Here is a 19642-nt window from a genome sequence, read left to right as displayed (position 1 = left end):
CAGTCCAGCAAAGGACACTTGCCGTAATGGTCACAGATTTTCTAACAATGTATTTACATTGCACAAGTATTCACTAGAGTTATGAAAGTAAAACATTTTAGTACTTCAAAGTTACAAAACCATCATATAAATGCCATGAGATGTAAATTACAATATGAGCTCCTGCTTTATGTCTTAGATTAGCCAAACGGAGCATTGAAATATGCACAATGTATAAGTGGAAAGACTCATTTAGAATCATTTCAGTGATTTTAGAATCACTGAAATGAGAGTAATCTCACGTTGCTTTTACATGTATTGAGTTTCATACCAATATGCTGTTTATGAGATCTATTTTACATTTCAGTGGAAAAGTGGGTTCTATCTTGAGAAGCACCTGTAACCACCAGAGGTATTAATTCCAGACTATAAACAATTCCAGCCCCTTGCTCTACCAACATCCAGGTTTCTATGAATCAAAATTCTTTGAGAAGACGGCATGACATCCAATGATGACCCAATAACAGTAGGACTGTCCCAGACAATACTGGAACAGAAGAACCTGGTAAAATGCACATATCTTCACTTCTATATGCGGTGTGCATGATCACGACATGCGCTGGCTCGGTAGCCACCAACATTTTGCTGCTAATTTTAATTGCCTCTCATCGGAAACTGCGAACAGAGACCTGGGTATTGACTCTAAATCTGACTATCTCGGATTTGATTCTGGCAATAACCATCATCCCAAGCAGTGTATACAGTTCATTTGGTGGGAGTGCTCTCACAACAAACATGATGGTGTGTCGCCTGGCAGCCTTCTTGTTTGTTCTGCTCCAGTTGTCTTCGTTACATTCATTAACCTGGATGACCATTGACAAATGTACAGAAATAGGGTTCCCGCTGCACTATGCCCAGCTCTTTACGGGCCGGCGGACGTGGTTAATCATCTCTGGACTGTGGATCTACTGCACTTTAACTGCAGCTCTCCCATTTATGGGCTTTGGATACTATGCGTACAATGAGAATGCCAACATCTGCGCACCAAAGTTTAGTTCTTCGACAAAAGCATACGGCATGGTCCTATTAATCCTTGGTATGATCCTCCCATTAATGGTTATTTGTGTGCTGTACATCTCCATTGTTCACATTGCGAAACACCAGGCAAGAAGAGGGACATTCGTATGCAACGAGCATCACTGCTACTATGTGCCAATCAGGCCTTACTTCAGGAATACATTTCTGCTGGTCTCCTCTGCTCGTAAGTCAAATATTTATTTTCATTTCAAGGGAGAGTCACACTGATTTTACACATATTGGTAACCTGGGATTAGTGGGTTAAAAACAGAGAACATGTAAATCACATTTTGTTATCACCAAGCATGCATTTGTTCAAGTGGGGCCAGACTGGGACTAACTTGAACCTATCAGTTCTGTTACTTTTCACTATCTTATTCATGCATCAGAATTACTAATCCTCCACATCCCAGTAGTACACAGAGCCTCGAGGGAAGCAGTAGAATAACATATCTCCTGCCTCTCTCGGATTTGGCCAGACCAGAGAGACACAAACGAGTGCAGCAGGGCTCTTGCACTGCCAATCACTGCCTCTCCCGTAAGATTTCAAAGCGTGGTTTGAAATTTGCCTCAGTGAGAAATGCGGTCAGCATGTCCCTGCTCTCCACTTTCGCACTGAATGACAAAAGCCTCACCTTTGGGTGGATAGTAGCGGGAGGAGGTGAGAGGGACAGCTTTAAAGGATGGTGGGAGGTTGTCGGTATTGATATTTAGACAGAGTAAGGGGTGTTTTACCAATGGTGGTGGGGTGTGGGTGGAAGGATGTCAGCTTTTAAAATAATTAGGCAGAGGTTGGAGATGTTAAAAGTGGTATTAATAGTGGTCATGGTGGGTGGAAGAACACCAAGTATTTGTGTCTAAGCATGGGGTGGGTGGTTCATATGGAGTGGTAGAGCGCAAGGTGTTTATTTGCAAGGTGTTTCTTTTATATTTAGATTCACTTACCCTCCTAGCTTCCTATTTGTGCAACCCCTCTGAGAGAGGGGAATGGTATGAGGAACAGAATTTTGAGTGAGGCTCCCTATGACTCCTCTCCCACAGCAAAGCTACTCCAAAGTATTAATTCACAGAGGGTAGGTACCCATGTTGTCTCAAACACAACCTAGAATTGTGGTTGGTTAACTAGTAGTAATTGGGGTTACAAGTGACATACATCATCGATAGTTACCATCTGAAATGCTGCACAATATTGCATCAGAATACAAACTCCTCACAACTGCATGAGGTAAAACATATGCCCATAAGTATCTCTCATTACCAAAAGATGATTCTAAGAACAACACAGGCCTTTTGGTTTTACAGTGATAACCTTTGGTCAAAGCTAGAGAATATTCTCAGAATCTGCCGAACATGAATACGCCCTTCTCGATGGGGCATAGAGTAAAAACTATATAGCAAATAAGGACGACGGCTTAGAGCCTTGCTATTGTGTTATGGAAGGCATAATGCTTGTGTGAAAAACGCCTGCACATAGGCTGGAACAGGAGTAGGTGGAGTAGGTTTAGATTCTCTCTACAGTAGAGCTAAAATGTGGGCTATTAAATAAATACTTTCTGTCTTGTTTAACTATCATTGGTTGGAGTGTAATTTCATTAAATCAATCGAACAATCAATCGTGGTTTATATAGCGCGACTACTCACCCGTGAGGGTCTCAAGGCGCTATTAAATAGGTTAGACTAGAACGGCCTCTTTGGGGACTTCCATATTTTTCAGAACCAACAACGTGAGGCAGGTTTAGGAATGTTTTTACAGGTTCGATCAGGCATGCTGCAGTTAACATTTAACCAAAACACTCTCGGGTAGAAACTAAGAGGAGGTTCCGGTACAGCAGGCACACATCAAAGTCACTCGTAGGTTTTGTGTCCTACCTGAATTTTTAAACACAAGAGGGCCGCAACAGAATCGAAAACCACCTGGTGTCTCCTCAGCAAATAACGCCCACACACACCTCATATTCATACTTAAGCTTCTCTATATTTTATGGAAGTGTGCATTTTTTATAAAGTCAGCAGCCATTTCACTGAAAATCGTTTTGTTTCTTCAAATGGAAAATTAAACCAACGTGTCCCAAAGCTTCTTTCGTCACGCTCTAAGCTCAGTTTTACATGTCTGTCATTTGTGCCTGATGATTTAGCACAGTTCTGATATGTTTGACCGACTGCTCCAAGTCACATGCAATGCTTAACAAATACGTCCAAAAAGCCTGGGCCTGGGAGACAGTGAGTTAATCGTCCCTCTACTGCAAGGTTATAAAGTGTAGGAGACAACCCCTACTCCTGCTATGGGGCCAATTCCAAAACTAGATCGTGTGTGCAGTGGCGAGGAGCCACATTACACACCAACTGCAGTCTTCTAGAGGTGGGAGCCCAATATTTGGCTTTAAAAGCAGTCATACCAGCATTGAGTTTGGTAAGGTGTACAAGTCACAAACAGTTACTGTCAATATCCAAAACATTGCAGTGGGAATGTCCCTACACCAAGGTTTCCCAACATAGTCCTGGGTTATGTACAAATGAGGGTATTGGAATTTGAGATTACTATCAAATAATTACCCCAATATTCAGGACTGGATTCCAGTAGGTAACAGGTTAGTACACTGAAACAGTGGAATCAGTATTAGCCCCTAATACTTTTGGATCATCAACAGTCTCTCGCTCACTTCTTGAAGGAAGGTTTTCAAAGCAAGAAAGACAGTCTTTAAGTTCGAAGTGTTTCTGGTAATGGGTAATTCTGATTTGTCTGATAAGGTCACGATGGAGAGTTGTCCATTCCAAGTTCTATTTTGCTGTATTTGGGTGAGTTGGTGATTACAGCGGACTTAGGCAGCTTAAAAAAGCACCGTAGCAAAAAGGCAAGGAGCATAAGCCAACCACAGAAGCCTATAACCGCAACTGGTAGGCATGGCACAGGCCTGGACTGTTTACCAGCAGCTGGTCCCCATGTTCCATCAAAAGGTGCTGCAGGAACACAAGTGGAGTTTGGAATGTGCACCTACCCCTATGCAGAACCACCAGGCAACAGTCGGTATAAGTGTTCAAGTTGAGACCAGTCTCTGACTCGTCATGTGGAGTTGCTTAGATGACTTATTCTCAAGGATACTGGAATACTGTTAGCCTGTGGCTGTCTCTGAAGCAGACAATCTGCAAATTACGTAACAGATGGTAGATTATATAGCAAGAATCCACTATCAGTTCCATCATTTGCGGATTTCAGCAAAAATGAGTTAACTCAAACGGACCAAAAGTTGACAAACACAACAACAATGGTAGAACATAGTGGGAAACAGTTTTCAAGAGGCATCTGCTCACCGTGTAGCTGCTCATAGCTGTCGACCATTTTAAACAAGTATTAAAGATATGAAAATGTTGTCCAGATGGCATGAGTGCAACCAGTTTATCTCCTGTGGGCACCCTTGAGCCCAAACATAACCCATATATGTATGGTATCTCCACACTCAGGAGATATAGAAGAACTAAATAGGGGGTCAAGTGATGCCAAGGATATGATCCTGTGTGTTTTTCAAAAAATAATTGACTGTGAAGACTACATTCTCTAGGGAACCACATACATATTTGACATTGCCAGACTAGACATTCGGAGCAACATTTCCTTAATAAACATTCCAGGGTTTAGGTTTGTCAGTTTTAGAAATGTAACAACATATTGAGCACATTTGTTTACAAAATGAAATGATCTTCACTTTACTTCTCTATATGCTCATGCTGCAGTGAGCCACTGATGTACGGTTTGTACCAACACATAGCCCTGTTTTTGCAGAACAATAATATTTTGTATGGGTTCACATGAAGACAAAAGAGGAACTTGTGTTTAAACAATCCACAAACAACACAGAAGTGAAAGGGCTAAAGGAGAGGAAAGAGGTGCTTACAGAGGCCCATACTATGGAAAGAGAATAAACCAGAAACTGAAAACCGGTTGTAAAACATATTTGGAACGTATATTATAAATGTGAGACCATGTAGCTTTGTATTACCCAAATAATCTTAATTCGCGAGTACGAGCAGACAGTGTAAATAAAAGGTGTTCCTATGCGTCTATATAAAACTAAAGCATTGTGTATTGGAGAATAACACTTTAGGATCAGCTGAATGAATAGGTCTAGTTTTCTTTCAATAGAAACCGACTAATTTTCTGTACTGTTCTGAATCTATTCCTAACCGGGTTCGAGTCTCGGCAGGGACGCTCAACATTGTTGTGATTGTGGACAAATCACTTCATCTCCCTGTGCCTAACACAATGAATGTGTCCGTCTGTAATGCGAATGGTGCTCATGTAAAGCGCTCTGATACCTTCGGGCAAAGTTTGTGCTGTATAAAAAGTAAACTGAAAAATATGTGGATTGAAACGACAAAATAGCAGGATAACGTAATAACGTAGTAGCCCTGCAATATTCACTTTTTTAGGGAAGTTAATGTTGCCAACATTGGCTGATGCTGCGGGGTGCAGTTAAGGATCAGTGGTGGCCCTCTTTGTAGGGGCAGAACACCTTGTCTGGTGCTGCAGTGAAAGGGGCAGCGCTCTGACCAGCTGCTCCATTGCAGGAACTTGGGACCATGTTCTGGGATAGGAGGGTGGGGGTATACTTGCCATGCGGGCAATGCAGCTCGTCAGCTGAGCCTGTGAGAAGAGCCGAGTAGCGTTCGGTTCCGCTGTCCCACATCAGGGGGTAGATTGGGAATGCTGGCACGGGCTGGTTAGCTTTTTCAGAGTTGAGTGCTGGAAGTGTTGGCTTCCCACAGCAAACAATAGCAAATGCTCTTCCACTGATCCTGCTAGAATGGCGAAAGTTGCCTTTTACTTAGCTTCTTTAACCCTTGCAGACTGAACTAATTCGGAACAGGGAGATGCATAACGGGGAGAGCTCAACCTTTTCTCCTTACACGCAAGTAATGTATAATGCTATTATTTGGGCACATTAGAGCTCTACAAGTGAAACAAAATCATAAGAGTCAGCTCAGCAAGTAAGGGATCAATTTCCACCAGCGTTTTCTACATTGTAGACAGGGCATTTCTCCACCCACTCTCTAAGAGGGGGCATGCTAGGAAAGCAGGTCACTTGGTTTTAAGTGCAAATTTGTGAAGAGTTACAACCTGATTAGTTATGTTAAAAACTATAGTGCAGCTAAAATGTCCAAGAAAACAAAAGGGTGCCACAGGTAATTACTCTGGACTAGACTAATGTCCATCTTTTTGTGCCCACGTTCCTCTCTGTATCAGAAACAAGCAACCCCAGCCCAGCTCTGGCCTATTTACTCCACACCAGTGAAATGCATCTTGATTCCTGTGGCAAAGTGAGCACGGGACACATATATGGGAATAGCCATCAAACCTTGGGTATTGCACTGAGAAAATCAAAAGGCTGATGATGGTCTGCACTCAAGCCCATCTTTTTTGCCGTCTTTACTTGCTACTTGGAGCAGGGATAGGTGTGGCGCAGCGGCCAGGGCAGCTGACTCCAGAGCGCAGGGCTCACAGTTCAATTCCCAGCACTGGAGGCAGCCCAGCTCAGCACCATGTGACTCTGGGCAATAGCTTACTTCATCTCCCCGACGGTCCCCAGCACCTTGAGACCCTAAGGGATGACTAGTTGTCACTCTACAAATACCGGATTTAATTTAATTTGATTTAAGGGTTATAATGGTCTTTGAAGACTTAAGCTAATTCCTTCAGATTGTGCTACAAGAGTCACGCTTGTGGCTCCTGTAGTTGCCAATATTGTGCACAACCTTAAATTATCAAAACCTCTCATTTAAAGAAGCGCCTGGCACTTGGAAAAGATAAGAGACTACTTTGGATCACATCTAGAGATTTAGCAGAACACAAAGTTGCCACGCAGTCTGGTGCCATGTGTGACTCATTCACCCAGCCTTGGCATTTTAGCCAACAGCATAGTACATTTGAGATTGTAGTTTTGCTTTTAACAATGTATGTATGGAGTAAAAAAATCCCTCTATGCAAAGTGCTCGATTAAAAAAAAAAAAAAAAAAAGAACTGAGGCGATGTTAAACAGGACACAGGAGAACCTGATAGCAAAGTGTGAGAACCTCATATGTAAAGATTTCAACCACCTCAAAGTTGAAACACTGGACGCAATTAAACTTGATTCTGACAACAGCAGTAGAATGGCAGTTCTGCATTTGCTTAGGGCTCTCTGGAATTATGCTTAGCGTTCCTGAAGAAGGGCCAAGAGAAAAGCCTCTAGGTATCTTAACAACTTTTTTTTGCATCCCACCAAAATAGTTTTGGAATTTGCCTGGCAACGGTGGTGTGATATTTTATAAACTGTGCCTGTCACACCTAGGAATCAGATACTCCATTAGAAAGGCTATAGAATGAATATGGGGGATTCTTGTTCCTACTAAACAATGCGTGCAGAAATCACAAAGCAGTACAACAGAAAAATAATAACCACAAAGATAGCGTAATCCTGGTACCAAACTGTACCACATTTTGTACTGTGGAGCACTGGAAAGAATGAGGCTTCTGCCCGATTAACGCCACAGTCTCTACAGGGACACCACGTTTCTCCAAATTGTGGCATTTACTTACGGGAGAACCCCAGTTAACATGTTGTAAGTGATCGAGGATAACATTAGACAGAGTACACCCCCTTGTAAAAACACTCATAAGATTACAGACTAAAAGGTTCAAACAATCCTTAAGATTCCTTCTTGATCCTTTGGTCATTTCGTAAGAAAGAGATTAAGGAGGCACTGGTGAAGTGCATGAAAACGAGTTTCACTGCCAGCAGTGGCTGAGAATACAATGTAGGATCACTTTGCTTTTTCCTTTGGTCATTATCATATACCTCAGACCTCCAACTGTTGCTCACTAGTAGGTTTCTGTTCACGAATCATGCATCTGGAGGGGACTGCCTTACCCTTGCATTTTGGTGTATTTTGCCTTGTACTTATATTTGATTCCGGATCACCAGGGTGGGACTCTGGACATGTGGGGCCATGACTAGTTAAAGCAATGAAGCCCTGTCACTTTGAAGCTCTTTGATGTTCAGGAAAAGTTTTGTTTTTTAGACAAACATCAAACATTGAACATGTTTACAGTAATACTGACTATGGCTCAAGTCCAGTCGCTGAGATTATACTCTGCATGCCCCTGAGGACAATTCTGCAGTGTGCTGGAGGCTTTAGCCTTCATGGTGTCATCAAAAAGAGAAATTCGACCAGTTGGGACCCTGCTGTAAGCAATGTTTAGGTTGGACAGTGAATATATCTTGGTACAGGAAACAGTGAATATGGGTACTAGGAGAACCACAGCGTATGCCCAGATGTTAGGCATATAACTCACCTCTGGGTTTACTTATGTGTTGCTCATGCTAATCAACTTGCGTTCCAAAGTACTCTTCCTTGATGGTCCAGACACAACCTCTAGAAAGAAGGAATAGTTTCTTACCAGTTCTCTCGTAGGGGTATTTCCAAGATAAGTCATAATCGCTTGAATAGTCCCGCCCAAGTGCGGGGACCCCGGAGCACTTCTTTAGATTTATCTTAAGTGGATATTGTTCACCTCGCTTCAGAAAGGCCTGTAAAGACACTTACTTCATCATGAAGTGAAAAAAAGGGTACCAGTACACTATATTTTGCGCAATTTTGCAGTGTTTAACACACAGAAGAACCCCCTTCACAAAACTCCTTTTTTTATGAAAGATATGAAAGAGGGAAGACAGAATAGCCTCATAGGCTGCCATTATGTGTCTTGAAAATAGAAGCTGTGCCTTTAAGAATCCAGAGACCACCAGTATCCCATCAGGCAAAGCTAGTGGCAGTTCATTCAGTTCCTTTTGAGGGGGATGTGAAATGTATGCATGCCTCATGCCTGGATCTCTCGGTCTATTCCACCGGGGAGGCGGGAGGGTTGCTTATGACTTATCACAAAATACCCATACAAGAGAACTGGAGTGACAAGTAAGAAACTGTTCCTTCTCTATTGGGAGATTTCATTGTATAGTCAAAAGCACTTGAATAGATTAGGAAGTCGATCCCTGCAGAACGCGGTGGAGGAGAAAGAGGATAATGGTGGACAGATTTAAGCAAATAGGTTCCTAAGGGAAGCCTGCCCTACTTGAGCATCTGCCTTGGCATCTGAGTCCAGGTAGTAGTGTTTAGTGAATGCATGAACTGATTCCAGGTTGCAGCTTTACATATCTCTGGAATGGGTATATTGCAGAGCAAAGCTGCGGTAGCAGCCTTTCCTCTGGTAGAATGAGCCTTAGGCTTAGCAGCTAGAGATTTGTTAGGTTTTTAATAACAAAGTAAGATGCATGAAACAATCCATCGGAGATGGACTTCTTAGGAGTTGTTAGACCTGTACGGAGGGAGCCATAATTTATAAATAATTGGTCAGATCTCCGTAGATCTTAAGTTTTATCCAAATAGAATTTAACAACCCGTCTAACATCCAGGGAATGAAGGGATCTCTCCGCTGGAGTAGATGGATGTTGTAAAAAAAATAAATAGGTAAAGTGATTATCTGGTTAACATGGAAATCCAAAACCACCTTAGGGAGAAATTCCGGATGAATCCTCATGACTACTTTGGATGCATGAAACATTGTGTAGGATGCATGAAACACTCTTGACAGCAAAGTGCCTGGATTTCACTGACACTTCAGGTAGATGGTATAGCCACAAGGAAATAGGTCTTCTAAGACAGATGCTGAAGAGACGCCTTATATATGGATTCAAAAGGTTCCTGCATAAGGCGAGAAAGAACCATATTAGGCTCCCAAAGAGGAGAAGGGCATCTTTTGGGAGGAAAAACCTTCTGAAAATGCTTCAGGAAATCTCAGATGACAGGAATTCTGAAAAAGGAAGTTTGGGAAGGACATTTCCTGAAGACAGTAAGGGCTGCCAGGTGAACTTTATTGGAAGAAAAATGTAGGCCAGATTGTGTCAAATGGAGCAAATATGGAAGGATGACATTTTCCTGACAAGAGGTAGGATCCTCATTCTTCGATGAACACCAAGTACAGAATCTCTTCCATTTAGGGGCACAAGTGGAACATGTGGAAGGATGCTTTGCTTCCCTAACGTGGGCCATGCAGTCTTGAAGCAAGTTCAAGTGTCCATTCTGTACTAGCTCAGTAGCCATGCTGCCAAATTCAAAGAGGAAGGTTATGGGTGTACCATTTGGCCTGCTTTGGCCTTCGTTAGCAGATCTGTCTTGCATGGTAGCCTGAGATGTGGACGGATACCAGGAGGTCCGTGAACCACCACTGACGTGGTGACTCTGTAGCTATGAGTATCATCTTGGCCTGTGACTGCAACATCTTGTTGAGGACTGCCAGAATGATAGGAACTTGCGGAAAGTCATAGAGAAATCTGCCAGACCAGTTGGTCCATAGGGCATTCCCCGGGGTTCCCAGCTGGTAGTACCTCGATGCGAAGCTTTGGCATCTGCTGTGTTTTTTGCGGTGGCGAACAAGTCGACCTCCGGAATACGCCATCTTCCGAAGATATCGTTGACCACGTCGTTGTTTAAGAGCCACTCGTGGATTTCCTGGAGGAGCCTGCTGAGTCGGCCTGAGCATTCTGTACACCTGGGAGGTGAGCTGCTGTAATCGTGAGATTTCTGGCAAGAAGCCACTTCCAGATCATCTGGGCTTCCAGAGATAAGGGTCTGGACCTCAAGCCTCCCTGCTTGTTGAGGTAGTACATTGTTGTTGTTGTATTCTCTGTCTGAACAAGCAGGGAATAGAGGAAGAATGATGATTGAAAAGCTTTCAGCGCCAGATAAACTGCCCATAGCTCGGAGGGTGCGCTAGGTGGCGCACAACCATAATAGCCACTCCACTGTGAGGCTCCGGTGGCTCGGCCTCATAATCCTGAATTTCTCCTTCAGAAACCTGGAGGAAACAACCCACAACGCCTGCCACTGGTGCGGAAGGATTTCCCACAGTTCCGGTGTCAGTTTCAGCCTGCTCCGACATCGGAAACCCCCTTTAAAGTGCATTCTCGGCCAGGGCAAGTGATGGGAGTGAAGCTACGAGGTGCCCCAGCAGACGTCTTTGCCATGCAAGTCCCCGGTTACAAACGTGGCGCTGGGCCGCGGCCTGGGGTCCTGATTAACACCACAATGAGAGAGCTGCTCCTCCCGCACTTGGCACATCGGAGTGCTCATTACACATCCAAATCCCTGCTGCATTTGCAACCGCTTGGTGGAGGGGGCGAAGAGGAGAGCACCTCGGGGCCAAACTGAGCGCACACAGTGAGAGCGCGCAGTGGCCGTGTCTGGGTGGTGCGGCCTGGAGGCGGCTGGGGCCTCCCCAAGTGTCTACCCTTCGTTCACCTGGTTGGGGGTGCCTCTCCCCTCTAAATGCGTTACAGAAGTGCGGTGTGCTACTACCTCAGCCCAATTGAAATACTGCGAAGTGGTGTTGAGAGACAGCATTTGCAGCCTGCATTAGCGGGAGGGAGAAACCGCCTCGGAGCATTACCGTCTTTCCACCCCCTCCTTTTTTACCGTCAGACCCCTTGGGCGATCTGCAGTGCGCTCTATACTACTCCTGCAACAGGGCATAACTAGCACCATAAGAAACCGTGCTGCAATTAGACTCTGCAATAAGTCCCTGCAATAATTCCTCTACATTACACTGGAGGCGCCTAAATTGTACCATATCAGAATACCGGACTGCCCACTGGTGGGGACCCAGGCCTGTCACTTGCTGCTCTACCAGCTGTATGGTCCTTCACTGTCAATTCTGCTGAGACGCTGAGTCAACTCCAGCCCAGTACTCATTGCTAAATGCCTAGATATCACCATCACCTATCTCCTATTACTTCCACCCCCCCCCCCCCCCTGCGGTGGGGGTGCAGTACTCCCTAGCACTAGCATTGGGACAATCTTTGCTGCTTAAAACACAATCTGGATTAAACGGGGTGCAGGACGCACTCCCAAACGCAATTCCCAATTGACCCCAAATCGCGGACATGGGGAAGCCAGAGGGCCGGCAATCCAAACTTGTCTTCGATGCAAGGAAGACAGGAAGACGGTTACCCGTTCAAACGCTGAGGAGCAGGCTCACACCATTGAGGATCCCATTCAAGCACAATCTTCTGCTTCTGGAGACAACGTGAAAACGCTATTGCTGGCAATGCAGCAGAGTCTCACAGCCTTGTCGAGCAAGATGGGCACGATGAAAAGTCGCCTAGATTTCCTTGTGCTGAAGGTAGACAAACATGACAAACAAATTAAAGAGGCAGAAAGAAGGATCTCAGATACGGAAGATACTATGTCTCAAATGCAACAACAAATGACGCAGATGGACAAGCTCCTTAAAGTAATAGCCTCTAAAAACGAACATTTGGAGGCTAGAAATCAAAGAAATAACATACGCTTCATAGACATTTCTGAGTCTACAAACACTGGGCGTATGGAAGACTACATTTAACGCCTCCTAGGCGACACCTTCAGAGCGGACGCCTTCTCACCTAACCTGACCGTGGAGCGAGAACATCGGTTGCCTGGCCCTAGTCCTCCACCGCGGAGCGTCCCACGTCCCATAGAAGCACGGCTCCTTAATTTCCGCATCCGCACTCCGATTGGCACGTTAACAGAAAACATTGACATATGACGGCATGGACTTCACCATATATCCTGACTTCACTGTGGCGGTCCAGGATGCTCGCCGTAAGTTCCTCACAGTGAAGCAGAAACTCCGTAAGGCGCAAATTGACTTTGCACTTCTGTATCCATTGTGCCTGAGTGTTACTCACCAAGGCAAGCAGAGCGAGTTTATGAACCCGCAACCAGTTGAAGAGTTCCTCAAGCGCAGCAATCGACAGTCGCCTCACAAGAATTCCGATGATCGTTCTTCCAGGTCCCATTCACCGGATGCTGGAGGCCTCTCGTAAAAGTGAAAACAGATGTAACATTCCGACACACCTAATCCTACATACCACAAGCGGTCACCCTGATATCCTACCCTTCTCTGCCCTACAAGTAGCGGAACAATGCTGTACTCCCCCAGGCGGTATAATCTGCAATCTACTTGACAAGGACAGCTAAGTGTTTTCTTGATATTCGGTGAGGTACATATATAACTTTGACATCTGTACTTATTCCTCTACGGTGTAGTGCTGAGCACCCTCCCACGGACTTGCCATGTGCTCCCCTGCTGCCAAGGTCGCGGGCGCGAGCACTGGAGAGACGGGAGGTAACTGTTGCCCACCAGCGATCCCCCAACCATGGGTGATCCCCCTCAAGACTCTTCTAAGCTGGCCTTGTGTGGCCTGCTTTGACCAGTTTGGGTATAGTTGGGCTAAGGGCGGGAATTGTCATTCCGGCACAATTGGGGTGCCGTTGTGGGAGGGATGTGGGGATGGGGGCAATGAATTTACAGTCATGTTCACTGTTAATGATATAGCTGCATCACAGCGAACAGGCACATGGTATCACAAAACTTCTTACACACAGACCATAGAGAACACACAGACATTTATAACACACCTCTGGCACCCATGGCTGAATTGACAGCTCACCGGAGTTTACATACAAATTGTAACTTGAAATGTGAGAGGGCTCGGGGACCCACGAAAGCGTCACCAGCTTTTAGCATACTTTGATAGGCACCACATACATATAGCACTACTTCAAGAACGCATATTAATACTTTGTAACCCACTACATTTGCCACTAAATGGGCAGACCCCCGACTATTCTCCTCATAATCTTCCTACGCCAGAGGCATGGCCATAAAAACTCTGTTTGCCCTGGCAGGGACAATGCTTGATCAAAATGGGAGGTACGCTATTGCATGGGGAAGACTAGGAACGGACTCCATTACCCTGATAAGCTGTTATGGCCCAAATGTGGATACTCCTGAGTTTTTCACTGTGCTATGGGGAAACATTTTAGACATAGGTTCTACTCACATAATATGGGTTGGGGACTTTAATGTAACGCTGAACCCAACCGATGATAGATCAAATCCCACGCCACACCATTATAATTGGTCATACCACGTTCTGCAGAGCCTTACGGCGGAGAATGGTCTACTGGATGCTTGCTGTTACCTTCACCCGCACTCGTGGGAAGGATCACCCTTCACAACACAAGCTGTCTCATGGGCTCGTTTAAATTATTGCTTACTATTTTATGGACTAGGTCCCTTGATAAAAGATGTCACGCATCTGGCCAGAACATATTCCGACCACTCCCCGGTTAAACACACACTTGTTCCACCTGGGTATAATAAGCCACGCCGCACTTGGAGGTTACATCTCCTAACGCTGCTTGATGCAGTATTTCACAGCGAATTGGGAGAGGAAATACAAGACTTCTTCCGTCGCAATAGAGAATCTGTAGATGAGCTGTAAACTATCTGGGAAGGCTTCAAGGTGACAGTCCGGGGTTCTGCATCTCTAAAAGTCCTGGAGTCCTCAAAGACATAATGGGTACACTCAGACGGCTAGAGACAGAACGTAAAGCCCTAGAGTCCCAACTGAGCATAGAGGCGGTAAAGAGGTCCAGCATGCCTTCTGGGAATACACCGAGACTGCAGAAAGGGAAACAAAATTTAAAGAGAAATACTGGGTTGGCCGATGCTACGGAGAGGGAGAGCGCCCCGGGAAGGCCCTAGCCGAAACAATATGCTGTCCAGGCTTCTCCAATTATGTACTAGAGATCACTGGTCCTGGAGAGATATTACACTGAGACACTGCTGACATACTTATGACATTCACTGCCCACTATTCGGAGCTTTATACATTGCAGCGGAGGGATCGCTTCGAACTTGACAGCCTTCTAGGGGACGTAGCCCATTGGTGGTTGGGTGACTCCAAAAGAGAGTTTTTAAGTGCTCCTTTCGAGTTGGACTAAATTCAGGAGGCCATCATGCAGATGCAGTCTGGGAAGGCCCCGGGGCTTGACGGGCTGCTGGTTGAGTTTTATAAAACTTACATAGATCTGTTAACCCCGATATCAAAAGAGTTATATGAAGAATCGCTAGAAGAAGGCACACTTCCCCCTTTAATGAGGGAGGCACTCATCATGACCCTGCTTAAACCTGGGAAGCTTTCCATTCACTGTGATTCCTATCAGCCGTTATCCCTTATTAATTGTGACACCAAAATACTATCAAAAGTTATCGCAAACCACTTGCCTCTAATAATGAAAAAAATAGTGCTCCCTGACCAGGTGGGCTTTGTCCCTGGCAGAGCAACCACACACAATCTCTGTACTGTATTTTCCATTCTGCAGAAAGACGCTCCGGACCTGCCGCCGGCGGTGGTCTTTTTGGACCCCAGTAAAGCGGTCGACTCTGTGAAAAGGGATTATCTACTTGGGGTACTGCAGCGCATGGGGTTCCCTCCTTTATTCCTGTCCAGGATACGACTGCTATATCAACTCCCGAAGGCAAGGGTTTCAATTAATGGTCATCTGTCAGACAAGTTCCCCATATCTAGAGCCATGCGGCAAGGGTGCCCGCTCTCGCCTCTACTCTTTGCACTCGCAACTGAGCTCTTGGCATCTAATTTGAGACAACATCACCAAGACAAAGCTTTGAGATGCAACTTACGACAAATCCTCATATCTTTATATGCGGATGACATCACCCTCTATGTAAGGAATCTGCAGGAAAACTTAAACCCCCTCCTGCGAGAATTCATACTTTTCGGGAAGCTTTCTGGGATACATATACATTGGGGGAAGTCACAGATATTTCCATTAACACCAGCAGCCTCACGATTCCCCTTGGACTTCCCACTGGAATGGTGTGATGCTGATCTACGCTATCTTGGTGTCGTAATATCTAGAGACAGGGACGAGCTGATGCAACTTAACTATGGTACTGCTATAACTCGTATCGCAGACAATGTCACCAGGTGGATCTCTCTGCCACTATCCATGGCGGGGCGGGCAGCCTTGGTTAAAATGGTGGTCCTCCCACAACTCCTTTATCTCTTCTCAAACAACCCATATTATCCAGGTCGACACTTTTTCCAGATGCTCCGTTCAGACATGATACGACTGATAGGGGGGCAGACAACCGATGTTGCAGTGGAAAGTACTTGCACATATGCTCAGGGAGGCTTTGACATACCAGATTTCGAATTGTACTACATATGTGCGCAGGCCCATTACGCTTTCTATTGGTTTCATCCTCCTAGATATATGCCACAGATTGCGGCAGAACACTGGCTAGCGGATCCCATCCCATTGGATGGCATGCTGAACACATCCCCTGCACATGTGACACTGCGCCTACTACGATTACCTGTACAGTAGACGCTTGGCGTTGCGTACTGACTCTTCTTCAAGGTTCGATATTGTTCACGCCACTCCTCCCACTCTCCCATCATCCATGCATGCCATTGCTACAAGAAGCAGGGCTCCTCAAACTCGGTCAGCGCACAAAAATGTCCACATGGGGGGGATCTCTACCATAATGGGACATTTCGTACCTCTGAGCAATTCTTCCAAGGGCTGCAACCATCCTCGCTAGACATCTTCCTTTATGTCCGGCTCCGTCAAGGCCTGCGATTCATCACCCCAGAGTTTCGCAAGAACGTCCTACATTTGCTCCCTTACACATGGTGCTTTGCGCTACCTCGCCGGGGCATTTGGTGTCCATGCTTTATCACGCTATACCCACGCAACAGGTGGAACCTCCCTGCTCGTCTCGAGCTAAGTGGAACCTGGAACTAGGGTTTGACATAACAGAAGACCAATGGACATACTGCTGCCTTCAAATGGAACAAATAACTGCATGTGCTAGGCTATGTATTACACATTACAAATTCTTGCAACTATTCTATCATACCCCTGCTAAAATGTTCCGATTTAATTTGAGCGCCACAGATAGTTGTGCAAGATGCGGCAGCCCAGGGGCCGATTTTTACACCTGGCCTGGGATTGTCCACGAGTGAGTGAATATTGGACCCAATTCTTTTTCTCGCCTTGCATTATTGTTAGCTAAGCGTAGAGTGGCTTGCAGGCGGAGACGGGGGCGGGCACCAAAATTCAAGGAGTGGCTTGATGATAAGCTCTATTGCCAAGATCAATTAACTCTGTATGCGGAAACGTTGCAATGGGCCTCAAAGCCAAGAAATATATGGAATCCTCTGCAGGCCTACCTTCTCGCCCACTCAACAGCCTCCCCATCTGCCATGCGAGAGGAAGTGGTGCAGTAAAGGTCTTCTTGTTTTCTTATTGTAGCATTCTGAGACCTGCTGGACACTCATGCCCATTTTTGTTACTTGCTATGTACATTACTGTTCTAATGCATTTACCCTAATGTGCATCACGGCTCACTATCCATTTGTGATACTATTGGAGCTCCCACGTATCTGAGGTGTTAATCTGGGAGTTTCTGTAATTATCTCAGTGTCTGATGCTTCTTTTGCCAAATTGGTGCCTTTAACTTGCTATGTAAAGAGCAGTCGGACTGTCAGTATGAGGTACTTAATACCCACCCCAGCCAACTGTACTATATATTGCGTACTCACGTGTCAAGATGCCAAGGATTCCACTCTTTATTTTTATCATGTCTGATGATTGCTGCTCTGAATTGTCTTTGTGATTTACTTGTTTTTAAAAAATCAATAAAAATAAATTTGTCCAAAAAAAACTGCCCATAGCTCTAGTAGATTGATAAGGTATATGGATTCTCTGCAGGACCATTTACCTTGAATTTGAAGGTGGCCTGAATAGGCTCCCTATCCTTGGAGCGAGGCATCCGTGACTATGGTCTGAACAGGTATGTCCTCGTGCAACGGAATCCCTCGTAGGAGATCGGTTGGTTAGCACCACCATTTGATGGACCGCTGGGCATGCTGAGACAGTCTAATCCGGTCTTCCTAATCTCCTGTTCGCTGGTCCCTTCTAGGCACTTCTGTAGGGGCCTCATGCAGAGATGTGCATTCAGTTTGAGAAATATGCAGGCGGATATCGAGCCCAGGAGGAAGGATACCTTCCTCACGGTTAGCTGAGAGATAACCATGAGAGCCTGAGCATTCCGAAGGATCGAAAAGTGTCTCTCCTCCGAAGAACACACACTTGTCTTGAGAGTATCGATGGAAGCCCCAAATATTGTAGGAACTGTACTGGGATCGAGGCTGACTTTGCATGGTTGACATAAAGTCCCAGGTCAAGGAGAAGATCGGTGGTCCAACTGAAGTGAAGTTGAACCTCCTGAGACGTGGATGCTTTGACCAGCCAATCGTCTCGACAGGGATAGATGAACCTTAGATGTGTTTCCTTAGATGGGGCGCAACTACAGCCATGCATTTTTTTAGAAAGTCCTGGGTGTTGGCTTCAGGCCAAATGGAAGTACTCGATACGGACAGTTATTGTGCCCCACTGCAAACCTCAAGAACTTGTGGTGCTTTCTAGTAATGGGGTATGTAAAAGTATGCGTCTTGGAGGTCGATGGCACGCACATAGTAAATCCCCTTGTTGTAATTGAGGGTACATTTGGTGCAATGCCAGCATCCGGAACCTTTCTCTCCGAATCCACTTGGCCATTCTGAGGTCGAAAATGGGTCTGAACTCGTTCTTGTCTTTCTTTTTTACGTGAAAAAACCTTGAATATAGCCCAGTGACTCATAGTTGATAAGGTACGGGTTCCACCACCTGTATCTGTAAGAGAATGTTGGTCTCTGACTGTAACTGTTGCAGTTGGAACCTGGATTGTATCGGAGGGATCGACGGTTGAGGGCTGATAAATCTGAGAGAATATCCACTGCGAACAATATTCAGCACCCAATTGTCTTGTGTGATTTTTTGCCACTCTGCCAAGTAATGTTGAATGCTTCCCCCTACCGGAGCGGGTAACGAAAGAGGGTAGAAAGGACTCAGGGTTTCGACCTTGCTGGTAGTTTGCCTCCTTGCACAGGTTGCTGCCCTGATCTTCCTCTGCCTTGTCGCGGAGTGGGAGGCCTTGGTTCCGCATCTGGCAGAGGGGAAGAATGCTGAGGCAGAAGCGTTGGCATCAGAGAGGGGACATCAGGAGACAGAGAATAGGTCCGGGAATAATCTGAATCCGATGTATAAATTAGTCTTCTCTTTTTGCGTGCTTCTTCACGCCTTGAGGAGGCTGACAAAGTCACTGAATCAATGCTTTCCGTCCCCCTCGAGGTCTATCTACTCTACGACGGCAACCGTCGACGCCGCCTTGACAGTGGGGTTCATCTCGATGCCGATTGGTGGTGTCTCGATGGCAATCAACCAGATGTCTTGAAGTTGACCGACTGTGGGAGAACGTAGTTGATGGAGTCTTGACGTCGAGCGACAGTGGCGGTGTGTCGACGTCGATCAGCGGGGATGCTTTGAAGCCGATAAAGACCTTGATGGAGACCTGCGAGGTGCTACCGTCTGCAGTGGGCTTTCTGATGCCGAACGGGGTGTCCTCGTCGTCGGTATTCCAATCAACGTCAACATTCTTCCTCTCAACGTCTTTTTGACACTGAGCCCTGGGTTGATGGCGAACAGGTCAGCGCTGTACCTCCTCTCGACGTAATCATCCTCGACATCGACCAGGACCAGCACCATTTTTCAGCCCTTCTTCTACTGGAGAGCCATCCAGAGGCTGGAAACAGAGCCATGG

General features: G+C 45.7%; 2 protein-coding genes across 2 annotated transcripts in view; one reads left to right on the top strand and one right to left on the bottom strand.

Moving 5' to 3' along the window:
• Nucleotides 1-19642, bottom strand: part of SEC23A (SEC23 homolog A, COPII component) — a 981910-nt gene that overhangs the window by 423654 nt on the left and 538614 nt on the right. The gene's annotated exons all lie outside the window — the stretch shown is intronic.
• The window catches only part of LOC147689864 (adenosine receptor A3-like), an 81960-nt gene that overhangs the window by 357 nt on the left and 61961 nt on the right, over nt 1-19642 (top strand). Inside the window, exon 2 of the mRNA XM_086937359.1 lies at nt 347-1240. Coding sequence (XP_086793485.1) covers nt 550-1240 — 691 coding nt within the window. The 5' untranslated portion in view covers nt 347-549. The remainder of the gene's footprint in view (nt 1-346; nt 1241-19642) is intronic.

The sequence above is a fragment of the Lissotriton vulgaris genome, chromosome 9 (assembly GCF_964263255.1).
Source record: "Lissotriton vulgaris chromosome 9, aLisVul1.2, whole genome shotgun sequence".
NCBI lineage: Eukaryota > Metazoa > Chordata > Amphibia > Caudata > Salamandridae > Lissotriton > Lissotriton vulgaris.
Note: the sequence above shows the minus strand (reverse complement) of the source record. Positions and strands in the feature narration are given on the sequence as shown.